At 41.0% G+C, this 15,586-nt stretch overlaps 1 protein-coding gene across 2 annotated transcripts in view; it reads right to left on the bottom strand.

Annotated features, from left to right (window-relative positions):
• Window positions 1-1,899: 1,899 nt before the first annotated feature.
• The window catches only part of LOC147140808 (netrin-G1-like), an 82,336-nt gene continuing 68,649 nt past the window's right edge, over window positions 1,900-15,586 (bottom strand). Inside the window, exons 5-7 of one of the 2 annotated variants that reach the window (XM_086043952.1) lie at window positions 13,903-13,929; window positions 13,174-13,218; window positions 1,900-5,098 (exon numbers count right to left, since the gene is read on the bottom strand). In XM_086043952.1, the coding sequence (XP_085900078.1) occupies window positions 4,872-5,098; window positions 13,174-13,218; window positions 13,903-13,929 (299 nt within the window). In that variant the 3' untranslated portion in view covers window positions 1,900-4,871. The remainder of the gene's footprint in view (window positions 5,099-13,173; window positions 13,219-13,902; window positions 13,930-15,586) is intronic. The other variant, XM_086043953.1, reaches the window with a different exon arrangement.

Below are 15,586 nucleotides of genomic sequence, written 5' to 3'. Positions count from 1 at the left end.
TGCGGTTAACTGTGACTTAGTTTGAATATTATGTGTAAAGACTGTGGCTAACCTTTCGGAGATTTCTTGTCTACATTCCCACACTGTGCGCATGGGTGGGCTATTCTTAGTTTTGCTGTTTTCGCAGATTCACACAGATTTGCAACCAATGGATCGGCTCCTTCCCTTTAAAAAAGAGGCGCATAGTCCTTGACATTTATGAGGAACTGCAAGCAGACCTCCGCGGGCAGATGATATAAATTTGGTCAGTTCACCGCTGTGATGTGAGCACTTGGAGACTGCCTTCCACCCCAGTCAGGGGCGGAGCTACATGTTGGTCAGGGGTGGCACTCTCTATGCTCGATGCTAATGTTTATATTTTAGCTACTATGCTAATATGCTAAAACAAACATTTTCTTTCACAGCGGTGTTCACGACTCCAAGAAGTAGATCAGTTTCAAAAAGGTTGATGGCTGCTGCTTTAGAATAGTGCCCTTCTACGATGCAGGGCACTGAGATTCTGTTTTTGTTTTTTTAAGTCAAAAAATGAAAGGGTTTCAGATTATGCTTTTTGTTTGTCATTTTGTATAAAGATTAAGTCATAAAATTTTAAAAACACAGGCTCCAAAATCTGTCTTTCAAAGTTTGACAGTTTGAAGTGGTTTTATTTATGCAAAACGGAAGTTTGTACTCTTAGATCATTCAACTTTTCAAGGACTTAGAAAGTTGCAGCTACACTTTTTTCCCCCCAATTCAAATTAAAACAATGCTAATGACACTCCTGTCTCAAGAAACATAAAACGCTCCACTGAATTAATATCCGATCCTGCTCTGCTTTAAGTGCCTTTTTTTCCATTTTTTTTTCTAAATTGGCTCCTCACAATCATTATTTTAGAATTCCAAAAACAGCCTATTCTGCTCTATTCTTTTGCCGACAATATGATTTAATGAGAGGCACTTACAGTAGACTCCAACACAGTAAGGTGTTTCAAGACAACCCTCGGGAGGGAAATTAATCCCTCAAATAAAATTGGTCTCAGCATTCAATATGCCACCCAATGGGTTGCGACTTCATTTTTATTCATTGACCCTCCGTGAATTAAAGCTAATTTTCCCTCAGCACGTCGCTGACATGAAGGCTCCCGCAGCAGGATGCCGACTTTCCAGCGGATTCCCCCCCTTCTCCCATTTTGATTCAAGGATTAGTCATGATCCCAGATGGAAGCTCGTCACTGACCAATCCTCTTTTGCATTAGAGGTCCTTCTTGGGTCGCATTAACATCCACCGATGGAATTTTTAAATTTATTTTTTAGGCCTGAGGTTCCACCGCTTCCTAACGAGGATGAAGTGCGTCACAGAGCAAAAAAACAACTCCAGTGTCTGAGCAAGAAGATTGTCGTCCACAGCAGAAGCTTGAGTACAGTGAAACCTACAAAATCGAACAACTTAAAACTCATTTCATGAAACGTAGTACACATTTTGGACAACAGTGCACTTCTCCAGACCTTATTTCAGCTAGCTTTGTCATGACGCTGAATGTAGCTTGAAATGATACCAGTCATAACTGATATTGACCAGCGTTTTGTGAAAAACTGTTTTGGCTGTGACGTGTCGTGCATTTGAGTCCATCTTTATGCACTGTTGTTGTTGGCTTTATTTGTTGTCGGTTTGTGCTTAAATTTTTTGCTTCCATTCCTGCTTTTATAGGACTCCCATTTGGGGCCAGTATTGGCCAGTTTATTGTGTACAAAGGGCTTTCTTTTGGCACTTGTGGCAATGGTTTAATTCCATCTGTTTGTGCTGTTTTGGCAAGTATCCGTTGCCTGTTTTTCTTGTGATTGATAGGGCTCTCAGTCACAGCTGGTATTGAACAGCATTTTGTGAACAAAGGAGTTTATTTGGCTCTTATGTGACTGGTGTCTACATTTGAGTCCATCTGTTTGTGCTGTTTGGCAATAAAGAGCATTAAGTGAAGACGTAGATTGCTACGTTAGCTTTGCGAGCTAGCCACACACAAATAAAGTGCTGTGTGTGTTCTTTTATGTCCAATAGGGATGGGTCACGGAATGGAGTGTGGTTGACATTGGAGGTACGACTGTCACTTTGAAAATAAAGCACTTACACATATAACTACACACTCTCAATGTTCAACAACAACAAGACAAGACAGTTTTTCCTTTTTCCCCTTTGGTGGAAGTGTATTCTGTGAGTGTGTAAACAGTTTTTTTCAAAGAGAGCTGTGTGCGCACATAAGCAAACAAACGATACAACCAAACTCGTTACGAAGTCCACGTCTGCCTGCCGCAATAGAAAACAAGCAACACATCTTGGCAAATTCATGAAAATATCTGTTTTTGTACAAAAATTAAATACACTTATTTTATGATACAACTTCTTTAGCCAGCCCCGCACTCTGACATGAATACGAAGTGAAATTAAACACATTATAGATTTTGTCGATGGTCTCCATTGTAGCACGTGTGCAGCACTTGGCAAAAACAATTCAGGGAAATAAAATCACCAGAGTCACCAGAAGCACAGGAAGTAAGGAAGGCAAAGGAGTGAAGAGACAAGAAATGAAAGGAAGCAAGTGAGGCAATATGTTTGAAGATATCCCCGTCCACATATTGAGTTTCTATATATTACTCTCAACCGTTAGCATTTTCCCGGAAGGTGAAAATCACAAGTCTCGAGATAGACATCTAATCGCTTCTTCCGATTTACACGGGTCATACAATTAATGCCCAGTGGGAGTGCGCCATTAGTCCAAAACATACAGTATGCTAGCAAGATCTTGTCTTGCCAGAGAACACATGGAGATGCGAGCAGATAATTCAAGAGGCATTCTGGACTCAGAGGGATCTCTTTTCATGCCAAGCTGGTGCCAGTGCTGGTGGGCTACTGGTTTTAGTACCATTGCTCACTTTAGTTCAGCATTTGGCTTCACACTGGCAGAGAACCAATCCACATAAACATCATTAAGTCACCAATATACAGTAACGTCCATACATGTCACGAAGTTCTTTCTCACAGGCCATCGAATCCGCAGCTTTTACCCTACCCACAACCAGTGTGAAGTTGAACATCCCAAACTGGTTGCCTACACCCCTTTGTGTTGAATGCAAGTGTCTCTGTCACACTGATGTCGCCACACATGTAATTATGTAAATGGAAGTTTTGTCTGAAAGGCACAGGCGATAAAATGACAGCTCTACTTTTACGCCTGTGATATGACAATTTACTGTAAAGGCAGTGTGACAGTGGTTAGCGGCAGAAGGCAAAACCACAGGGGCATCATTGAGTCACTAATATACATAGAGCCCATATGTCACTACTTATCATAAAAGCCGCGACTTTATCCCGTGTCACTGCCTAGTGTGTGTTACGGTACCAGTGTCGGTAGGGCCGATCGACCGCAAACGTGACAGTTTCTGACGTTATATCAAAGGCGGCATAATGCCAGTGTGTAAATCCAATATAAAGTCCATTTCACAGTTGTGTCTCTAGCCCCTTCCACATACATGTACGTATCGAGTCCACCCGTGAATTTAATGCCTCACGACGTATTATGGCGTGCTCTGTCTGGCTCTACTGTTATGCCAATTTGCTGGGAAAAGTGTAAAAGGGGCTTCTATTTACAAAACAATTGGAGTTTGCTGGCTTCTTGCTGTAAATTGGCAGTTGAAAGTTTTCACTTGGGACCTGTGTGTAAAAACAAAGAACAGGAGCTAATTTTATTTTGTTTTTCTTTTTAAACATCAGTGGTTATTGTGGTGGTGTCTTCTGGCTCTTTCCTGTGGGGTTTTTTCTGGACTTAATCTGCGTTACTTCCAAGGTCTGAAAGGCATATAATCTGATTCAAATTGTCTTGCATTATGTCATGGTTGTTTAACTATAACGGCGGAGGGACAAGCTTTAAGAAGGTGGGCAATTGAGAGCTTTGTCTGTTGCCATGACAGACATATGAGGTGTGTCAGAAAAGGTCAAGGACTGACATCACCGCCTGGAGTCGAAGGCACTTTCCCAGCGTTCTCTGCCATGCCTTCAAGCACTCGTGGAAGGATCAGCTATCCTCCGAAGCTCCATCTTAACCGCAATCTTGATGTCATCCAAACATGTCTCTTTGATGACAATGATAGATTTCTGACTGACTATACAGTATTTGTAAGTGTGGCATAGTTATTGTTTGATCTGTAATAGAGGACCATCTTCTGGGATGTTACAAGACATTGGTAGTCAAAATGGTGACAACGACACAGTTGCGGAGGATCATGGAAGAATCTTTCCAGGAGTGCAGGAACACATGGAAGAGAAGACTGGGAAAGCATGTTAGATTCCAGGAGTATTACTTCTATGGGGACAACTTAATTTTTAATTGACTATCATTGTCACCGTAACCTTTCTGACACACCACCTAATATCACCCACTTATTTTCATCCAGTCATTTTAACTCTAACATGGCTCATTTGAAGGAGCTACCTTAAAATAAAGTCCATATTTTGGCTGAGGCACTGACACCAGCTCGTGAAAGGGAAATTAAACCTCCATAACATGAAGATTTGCAGATTTTCATCTTACTGTGCACTTGGGGAAAATAGAGGGTTGGCACCTCTTTACAGTATTAGTTCTGATAATTCTAAGAAATGTGTAGCTTTATACAGTTTGCAGGTAGTTCTGACTGGTCTCTTCATCAAAGTATCCACCAATTACCTCATATAACAGTTTCCTGTGTGAGATTACAAGACAGCAGTGAAGTTTCATCAGTCCATCTAGCATACTATTCCGCGACGGCGTCTTGAGACGTACAAAAGAGTCGCTAGGTTGCTGAGGTCCACGCTGTCCAGAGGTCCGCCTCATTGTGCGCATGTCCTTTTCAGGAGTTTTGGTTACTCAGCAAAGAGAAACAATCAATAACAGTGAGGCAAGAACAAAACGGTGAGCGGCGAGATGGCAGCGGGTGGCCCGTCCCGACAGTTGGTCGTCACACTCGCCGGGGCCCTGGCAGCGGGCCCTCTCACATAGGACACCGGTGAAGCCTGGGGAGCAGTGGCAGCGTTGGTGGTGGTGGCACGTGCCACCGTTCTGACAGCGTAGCATTGCGTTGTCACACACGCGGGCTGTGGACACACACACACACGCACACCGACACACACACACACACACACACACACACACACACACACAAGATAGGGCGTGTCAGTCGAGAATTTGTCAACATTGAGGGTCCGCAGGGTCATGAGCTGCCTCTTCTCGTCTTGTCTTGTGTCATCCGCACTCTTGAGGGAGGTCGGGCCAAGGACATTTACGAGACATTTTTAGAGTGGCAAAGCGGGAACAAATAAACCTAGCAACACAAAAGAGCAGCAAAGCAGGGCAGCCATGAGGTGAAATTAATGAATCAAACAGTGTGTGTACTGTGAGGCAGCCCTTTGTGTTCATTTTAAGCGCTGGGAGGTGGAAAAGACAAAAATACTCATTCTGAACAACCCCCTAAAACGACTGCCTTTTAATCAGAAGTGGGGAAAATACTATATATATATATATACTGTATATATATATATACATACACACAGTATATATACCATTTATACACACACACATATTGTATAACAACCGTGTAACTGTTTTTGAAAACTTGGCAAAATGAAATAAAAATATCCACACAAAATAATTGATCTATTTCACATAGTGCTCCTACTGAGAAGAAGGGGGAAAAAAGTCATGTTAAATTTTGCCTGTCATTCTTTACGCGCTATCGAGCTAGCTTCAGCTTGACTTTCATGCTATCAAACAACTTGTTCCCATACCTTTGTTGACGTAATGTAGTGAGTAACAAAAAATGCGAAATCAGCTGATGATAAGCACTGAAAAAATTTTCGAGATTAGATGGGAAATTTTTCAACACCTAAAGCTGCTGGCAAAAGACACAACGCATTCACCACAAATCATTCTTATGGCCAACAACATCAAACGATTCTCTTTAATATGGCCATGGATGGGAAATCCAAACTCTGAATTTGTTGCTGCCGTAGCTAATCTTGGCTGCTTCATCTGCCTCTATGTCACTGATGTCCCTGGTTTCTCTTCCATATAGCTACCAATAACTCAATCAATCTTTTCATCAATATCTCAACTGTGGTTGACTTTAGTACTTTCAAATTATTTCTTTTTCGCTGTGTTGTCTTATGAAGAGGTTGCTAAAAGTAAAAAACCTATTTTGACAAAGTAAGTTCTAGAAATTGAAGATTTGTTTACAAATGTTGGGAGTAAAAATAAAGTGTAAAAAAAATACTCAAGTAAAGTACAGACACCTGAGAAATCTACTTGAGTACAATAACAAAGCATTTGGCCTTAATTATCTCCTGATAAAATTTTCTAGCATTGAATGTTTTCTCACTGACAGATGAGGAGCACATAAAGCTACGATTCACCATTCTGCAGCTAATCAACTCACAAGTTCACTATCCTCGAGCAGCCTTGCTGTTGGCAGAAGTGCAAATCCTATAAAAGGTAATATTTACCCAGATATTTCCAAGTAATTGGATAGCCCCCACGGCATAATCACTTTTTTTTCAGGGGTGCACTAACATGGCCCATGCCTCAGCTTTTTGTAAACTGAACAAATAAGACATCGCTCCTGACAAAAGCAATTTAAAAAGGTAGTTAACATGAGCGTTTTTATCCATCCATCCATTATCCGAAGCGCTTGTCCTCAAGAGGGACGGACACGGGCGTGCTGGAGCCTTTCTCAGCTGCCTTCGTGCAGTAGGCGTGTACGCGATCAACTGGTTGTAAAACCAATCGCAGAGCGAGTTTATCATTTGTCTTAATTGATTTTGAAGGAGGTACATTGTTTTGGCAATGTATTGTGAATACAAAAATCTGCCCTTACGTGGTAGATTGGAACAGGTAACTGACAAAAAGACAGGTTTTAGTGTGTCACAGTATGTATTTTATGCTCATATCAATGCCACGTTTACGCCGAATGGTCCAGTTCCATTCGATACACCATGGCACAGTTCCTCCTGACCAGATTGATAATGTTAGCTGCATTGACTAACTTTCTGGTAATCTGTGAGTCTCCACCAAACACAGGAGTGCTATAATATCACACTTTTAGAATTGGCTACTCACGTATTTCAAGTTGGAACACTTACATTTGTATTTACAAATTCCCTAGCAATGTCTCGGATCCCATAGCCTACCATCACATCCGGTATTGTGTTTGAGTTTTATTCTTCTAAAGAGCTGTATATCCTTAAACTATCATATATTCACTAAATAAGTACTCTTTATTTGTGTTTCTGTCTGGAATGTGTTTAACCCATTAAGGCCGGGAGCGCATAACCACATTTCTGCCACTAGAGCCGGTAGCATTGTTGTGTTTTTCTCCTTTTAAAGCCGGGAGAGCGGATACTTCTTTTTCTTTTTTTTTTTAATCCAATTACCTGTCTCTTAGCCAATGAAATGCATCAGAATATACATGTGACGGTGTCGTGAGACCGCGGAGGATGTTCGGGAATTTTTTCGGGCATTAATGGCGATGCAGACGATTGCGGGATCTCTGAAATAAGTGACGGCAGTGAAAAAGACGACGCACTTGTGGACTTTGAACCAGTGGAACCAGTCGAACGTGATGTATGATAAATGTATATGTTTGTAGGCAATGACGATAGCAACGTCTTTGTAACAGAATACAGGATAGTAATCACCACTCAATTTTTTAAAATTAAAAATAGTGCTTCTCTTGCACTGACACTTTATTTTTAAATCTTCGATTGAAACAGTAAATAATAATAAACTCGGGCCTGTGTGAAAGCCACATGTCTAAGATCTCAAATTCTTTTGGAATTATGTTTCTTTCTGATACAGGGTCTGAAATATCAACTATTTTGTAGGTGTTCAATTTCTGGGAGAACCTCAGGATTCTATAGTCGCGTTTAGGTTTGTTGAGCCAGGTGTTTTAGGCCTTAATGGGTTAAAAGGTCTGGAAGGGTATAAGCTATAGAAATTAGATTTTCAGTTTTTGTAGCAGTTTTTGGAACATATTTGCAGGAGATTACTGTATTATTGCGTACCTCAACAAAAGTATACTGAAAACTGGTACAGAGGTAGTCAGATATGTTAAGACACTACGAAGGGAACTGAACCAGAAAGTACCACTACTGTCGGTAAAAACAAGACTGTAGGTTGCGTTGTGCTAGACATACTGCAGTACTCTGATTAGTCGGTAATGGGATACAAATAAGACAAAATGGTGGAAAGAGGATTTGAAAGCATTTGTGTGTCTTCCCCTTAAATACCAGCGAACCGGGTCAAGTTCCTCATAGTTGAATTTATGGTATGATGCTATTTCTGGAGCACGATCAAGAGTGTAGCTTTCCAAACCCTACAGTGGCTAACTGAAGCTAACCATATCCCTTGATAGCTAAAGTCGTAGCCAGACACTGTCTTGAAATCTTCTAGTTACATGTTTTTTCTACCATGAAAGTCAGATGAGTTCCATCTTAGAGCTTACTATATTACCAGGCCTATCTTAAATGCTTCTGTTATTCCTCTTAAAGGCATATCAATGCTAACATGATCATTTTCACTCTGGACCCATCAGGGTGCCCTTGGGGAAAATTTAGATCAGGCAGACTATATATAAACCACTGGGTGTATTTGCAGAGTGGGAGGAGCATCCTCCCTACCGATTCTCTTACTTATGTTAGGATTTTCCGCTCATGCTTTGGTAAAGATCTGATATAAGAATTTACATTTTCAAAGTCATGAAAAAACGCAACTGATAACCTGTCACAGCCCTGTCAGGAGTCGCGTAGTTAAAACCCAAGCTATAATCTTTCCTCTTACCATTTTATTTGTCGTGCTCTGGCTTTGACAGGTACACCAGTTAGGGTTTAATTAATGAACACCTGTCGTTTTTCACAACATCCACAGATTTTGATTTTTGCAGCCAGGAATAATACGGGAGTTCACAATGTGTTTTTGCAATTCCTGACAGCAAGTGAGAAACCGCCCTTAATGTTTTGCCGTGCATATGGTTCCATTGTTCTTTGGTGTCTGCTACAAGAATAATTTGTCCTCTCCTCATCCTCTTTGGGCGACATATGTCCACCTTCCACGGCGAGATGTGCGACAGTTTTACTGGTAAAACTGTTTGGACAGATCTGTCCTTCAGGCTACGAGGAGCAAAGTCGCCACATTAACACAACAAGGATAGAAAGGACAACAAGCAAGTTGTGTCGCAGTAAAAAAGATGCTATACTGAAATGAATACATCAATGTTTCACTGTGCTAACAGCTTTGAACATTTCAGGTCAACTAAAAGGTGCCCTTTCCTAACGATGGAGTTTTGTTCCTAACGATGGCAACACTACACCAGTGTGTCTGAAAATCAGAACACCATTCCAAATCTGCGCAGTCGTGACATAATCACAAACAATGAACCGGTTTGCACAGAGGCGTAAGAATATATCATCATGCAGAGATACAATGCCCGGTATTCATGATTCGCTATTCACAACCTCACTTCTTCATGTTCTTTGTGCTCTTTTTGTAATGTAAATGTGTAACGTGTCCTGTGTAAGTAAATAATGAGAGACAGTTTTCAGATACAGGATCTTCTAATTGTATGCCGTTTGCTTCAATTCCGTCAGATCGATAACTTTCGCCATGATGGCAGGGTAAGCCGAGACCCCGGGCTCTCGGCTGCGCCTCCCCTGTTATCATATTAACATGAAAGCGTCGCCATTAATCACGCCTGCTGGGACCGACATTGATTATTAATTGCACGCTCCACCCCTCGCAGTGAGTCCTGACAGCTACCGTTCAACAACATTCAAAGGCAAACAACGGTGCTACTCGTTTGTTAAACAATTCATTTTTTTCATGGGAGAAGTTCTCTCAATATTTTAAATTCCTTTCGTGGTTATTGGTGTTGTATTGAGCGTACTACCGTACGGGCGTAGTGCAACTTCCCGTTGCTATTGTCACGTTGGGCTTCTGGAGATAACATAGTTGAGCACGCTTATACTGATCACAGCCAATTAGTGCACTCCACTGAATGCGTGACGATAAATGAAGTGTTACTCGGTTTACAACTGAGTTACATTCATAAGGAAGCAATGTTATACATATATTTTTATGTGTAAATCGGAACGTGTTGTGATCGAATGCTAATCCAAGCTAACACAGTTGTAATGTCAATATTATTTACCGGTATATGAAAAGCACTTCTAGGCCACAGAGTACAGTATTGGGTGAATTTCATCAAAAATGATTTCAAACTCATCTAACAACATTCGAAGAAATGTGATTTAACGTTGAACGGCATCATGCATAAATGTTTTACCAGTAACTTCACTCATCATGTTATTTATGCACTGAATCTGTGGCCTAATCTAAACATACATTTGTTAGGTTTTTTTTCTGTTATAAAGTTATTAAACAAATACGAAAGGATAAAATTTTGTAAGGCAGTCAAATGTTCTACCTGCAATTCATCTTTGTTTTTGTAAGTGTTAAGTGACAAAAAAATAACAAATTTTAGAAATGATATATTTATGTGATATATTAAATCGGCCTGACTAATCAGTTATCAGAATTTGTTTCTGCAGAATATCAGAAGATCTATATCGGTCGGGCAGTACATAAAACCCTGCCTGAAATCACAAACTCTAACTTAAAACCCAAATTCCTGTTTAAAAGCCTAACTCAGGCTTGGAACTATGGAAGGGAATCAAAAAACAGTTCTTGTTGAGAACCGATTCCCATTAATTTGATTCTTAGGAATCGTCCGTCTGCTTGCCTGATGATGCCGCTTATTGATTCCTCTTAGACCGGAACTCGGCCGCTGGTGAGAGCACTTAAAGCATCCCTGTTCTCAGCCATGATTGAGCTCACAGCAAGAATGAGTGAAGAGCAAGGAGAACAAATTGTTGAGAAGCGACCATCACGCTGCTGGTGAGACTGATGCTCATCTCTCTCCTGTGAGCCTCTGGGGAGGCTCCCCCGACTCTCTCTGGAAGTGGCGGTTTCTAAAAAGTGGGATTTTGTACTTGTTCGGAAAGTATTTTTGCTAAATGTTGTTTTGACAGAACAATTGTTTTTGTCTGAATTACTTTAGGACCAAGTTGGAACGGAGCTGTGCAGCCAAAGTGTCACATTGGGAAGCTTGTTATCCTAAAAAAAAAAAAAAAAAAAAATCTATATCAAGTGGATTAAAAGATATCTGGTATCCTGGCAGGAATAATGAATTGTTCTCCTTTGGCTGATTTCAGTTTCAATGTTAAAAATGTTGTATGAGTTAGTCTTAAAACATCAAATATTTCATTTTCTCTGGACAAGTAACAGTTAAACTGGACAATTTCCGCAATCACTCTGTTGGCTTGTTAAGTACACAAAATGCTTTTTTGGGCTCTCGTCACACTTTGAGAAGTAGATCACTTACTTATTTTCCCCTTCAGGATACATTACAGATTATGAGTGCATACTGGATCAAATGTACCTTCTGTCCAAAGTTGAAGATATAAAAGAGTAAACAAAGCCATTTGTATTATTTCATTCCCTCACCCAATGAGAATTGATAACCGGATCAACAAAGAATCGGATCAATAAGCAGTATCAATAATGGACTTTGTATTGCTAAATTGCCATCCTATATTGAAACCATGCTTTGAAACACTAATCCTGGTTTGAAATTAAAAGTGTTATTTTCTATCAAACAGTTAATGAATCTTAAGGATAAAACATTAAAAAAAACAAAAAACAATCAATCTTTTATACGGCATTGTTATCCAATATGTATATAACTGTATGTATTCTTCCTAATCCACGAATCGGTGTGCTGCCGCCATGGTTGCAAGTGTGTCAAGGTTTGCTTTACATCGAGCTCATATGGAGCAGATATGACTTAGCACACGATGCACAGGATATGTGAACCCGAGGACTAAGGCTAGATCTATCCAGGCTCGTCTACATAATAACCTCACGCCCACGGGGTCTCGGCTCTCCTTTCGTCACCTTCCCCCTCTTGTACGTGGTTGTCCCGTAGAGAGCATTGTGGGTAATTAACCAGAGGGCGTAGCTGCGGAGGTGTTGAAGGCTACGGACGAACACGCTCATGCGTCCGTTGCGGTAACAGAAGGCCGCGCCTTTTCACCAGCTGCGGGAGTTGCACGTGTGATGAAAGCAGCCAGGCAACACAGTCTCCTGCACGCTGAAAGCTTCTTTCACACAAGGATCACACGCAACTGACAGGCATCTATGCAATCAGCGTGGCTTGAAACCCTAACTCTTAATAGAAACTCTTGCCTGAATCCATATTTTGAAACCCTAACTGTGGCTTGAAACCCTAACTTGAAACTCAAACTCTGGCTTGACCCCTTAACTCTGTCTTGAAACTGTAATTTGAAACTCTAATCACATTTGAAACACTAACTCATACTAAAAACTTTAAACTAACAAGTCTTGAAACATTACTTTAAAACCCTAACCATGTCTTGACACCACAACCAACACTTGAAACCATAATTTGAAACACTAACTAATGTTTAAAAACTTAAACCTGGCTGAAAACCCTATTTTTAAACCTTAACCCTGGCTTGAAACCCCAATTTGAAACACTAATTCACCATGTTTAAAACCTTAACCTTGACTTGACACCCTACCTTGAAACCCTAACACTGGCTTGAAACCCTACCTTGAAACAATAACCATGGCTTGAAACCGTAATTTGAAACCCGAATCAAGGTATAAAACCTCAATCCTAGTTTGAAACCCAATTTTGAGACCCTATTCCTACCTTGAAACCCTACTTCCAACCCCTAACCATAGCTGGAATCCATAAACCTGGTTGGAAACTTTAACCCAGTGCCAAAACTGTAACCCAGTCCCAAAACCCTACTTCAAAACAGTCAAACCTTAAACCAAGCTTGAAACGCTACTATGCTACTAATATGGGGGAAGTCAACAACACGGTCCTGGTTCACCTGTACTGTTAAAAGTGGAAAATTGCCAGGCCACCCTTTCCAAGTCGATACCATTTATACAATACGGGCAAGCTGAAATTGAATTAATTTTCCGCCCTCAGATACAGAAAAAGGCGTGAAATACCAACATTACAGGCAAGGGGGCGTTGCAGGTTTTTTTGGTCATCGGCATGCTGAAGTCACAAAGCCTCTAAGCCTACCTTGGTTACGATTCGCGACGCCAAGCGATGACGCATTTGCTCGATCTGCGTAAAGACGGGGGAAATGTTACGCATCACTCTGAGTCGTCACAATAGTCATGCCAGTTGAAGCACAGGGACAGCATGCATGTTCCCATGGACGTGAATCAAGAACATTTGCATAGCGCTTTGGAGTAGAATGATGTGATTTAGTCACGTCCGCATGCGTTGTAGATGAATAACAAAGTTAAAGCCATCTCCATGTGGCGGCTGCTCTGTCACCCGCTACAAAAGAGTCACCTTCAGGCATCAGCATGCAAGGTGGGGAATGCATGGTAGGAGCCACATCCTTAAAAAAATAGACTTCTCTTCTCTGGCTGCGGGCAAATATTAGTCTGTGCTCTAGTGTGGGAGGCAGAAAAGATTTTCTCTACTAACTGCTGATAGAACAACCCAAACGTACCAGAAACTAGTATATCTGATACTAGTGTATCTTTCTATCTTGACACTAGTGTGTCTATCTATCTATCTATCTATCTATCTATCTATCTATCTATCTATCTATCTATCTATCTATCTATCTATCTATCTATCTATCTATCTATCTATCAGTATGAACTTTTGCTCCATGGCAAAAATAACAAGCATGAGAGGAAGGAAGCGCATCTGGCATGCTGACATCACTAGCATCACAAATGATGAAGGGGTCAGTCCCAATCATGCGGATTGATAAGGAAATGCTCAACTTACGCGCAGGTCCGTGACTGCTGGGAATACCTGTGAAAAGAATGCAAGAGCAACGTTTCAGTATAAAACATGCAACATGCACAATTTATTGAAAAGTGGTTCTATTAAGTTAAAGAGGGGCCAATCTAATCATGAAGTGTTGGTTCGTAAAGGCTACAGTACTCTAGGTACCGGCCTCAATTCCAACAAGCAGGTGTGGTTTGTTTATGTTGGTAGCACTTTTTTTTTTCCACTTTTGTGCACTTTTTTTCAGGGTTTCCAATAGGTTGACCCATGCCACCCCACGTTTCAGTGCGCTTTTGCTCAGACACTGGTCGCTTTCGTGTGGAACAGTTCAAGTCCAGCTGCTGTACTTTGATTGGTCATTTCTTTAGCTCGTTTTAAACTGTTGTTCAGTCTCTGTGCCATCTATACAACAGCAACGCGGATGGGAGTTAGGAGAGGGGGGAGACAATGTTGACCCGGCAATTTTCTGTCTTTGGAGGTAGCATCAGAACCGTAACAGACAACACCTCTCCACTGTGATAGTGAAGATATTCTGCAATGCATGGAACAGAGTGTGGAATCTAACACGCGACACTTGATTCTCCCGTCTTGTTGTGTTGAAAGCAATTGTCGGAAAAATGTTCATCACCCTGCCTTTGCTGAGTTCTGTGTTAAAGGCACAGGTGAGTAAACATTCGCTTTTCGAATGCGACTGATGTGGCAATTTTGAGGGATCCTATGCAAAACAGGCTTGTGTGAAACTGTAAAAACTGAAAGAAAATGTGCATTTAAAAATACCATTGGTTATCATGAAGAATAGAATTTACACTATCAGTACTAGCCTATGGTATCACGGCCTGATCAAGTATTGCAGACATTTGAACCGACCCTCTTGGTGGAAACGTGGGTAGTTTTTCAAGATTCCCCTTTAACAACCATTTGTTCTGGTTACTTACCATCAGTGTTTGGCTGCTGGATGTCATTATCATCAGGGAAAGCGCAAAAAAACCCTACCTTCTGTGATTATTTTTCTATGCCATTTGATTTACACGCCATCATCTTCACTGTAAGTGTAGCAAGCGAAATGAAGCCCAAATGCATTCAGCGGCGCCCATCAAACTCCTCCTAACCTGTGAACCTCTTTTGCAACAAACAGATGAGACGGCGCTCTCCACAAACTGGACTGTCAAAGTCATTCTTGAAGCCATTCTTCAAGAATCCTCTGTTGTCTTTTAGGCAAAACTGAGTTGAAATTTTAGGATTTTTTTCCCCCCTATGTGTCTAAATATGTTTCTGTGACATTCTTTAAACAAAATACCCCAATAATCAAGAATTATAGTATGTATAGCATGTTTGAGGGGTTGGTCCTGTGTCTTGCAAATGAACAACAGTTTTCCCCATCCCACATATTGCTGCGCGGGTGGTGTGTTCAGATGTTCTTGCAAAGTACTAGGGGTGGTTCAGTCCAATTCACTGGATCGGTATCAAGTCCGATACAGGTCAAAAGGCAGACAGAGCTCTAACAGGGTGTCCAGTAATTATTGAGCAGTTTTTTGTGATAATAAGTAGGTGAGTCATATTGCACCTATTAATACTGTAAGCCTAATGGTCCCCAAAATACGGTACACAACTTCTGTGTATTTTCCTTCTTCCTTTAGAGGACCAGAATAGTTGTTGTACAGTGAACGTGGTGTTTTTAATT

This window comes from Filicampus tigris, chromosome 10 (assembly GCF_054856515.1).
Source record: "Filicampus tigris isolate MCC_2025a chromosome 10, RoL_Ftig_1.0, whole genome shotgun sequence".
In the NCBI taxonomy this organism is placed as follows: Eukaryota; Metazoa; Chordata; class Actinopteri; order Syngnathiformes; family Syngnathidae; genus Filicampus; species Filicampus tigris.
Note: the sequence above shows the minus strand (reverse complement) of the source record. Positions and strands in the feature narration are given on the sequence as shown.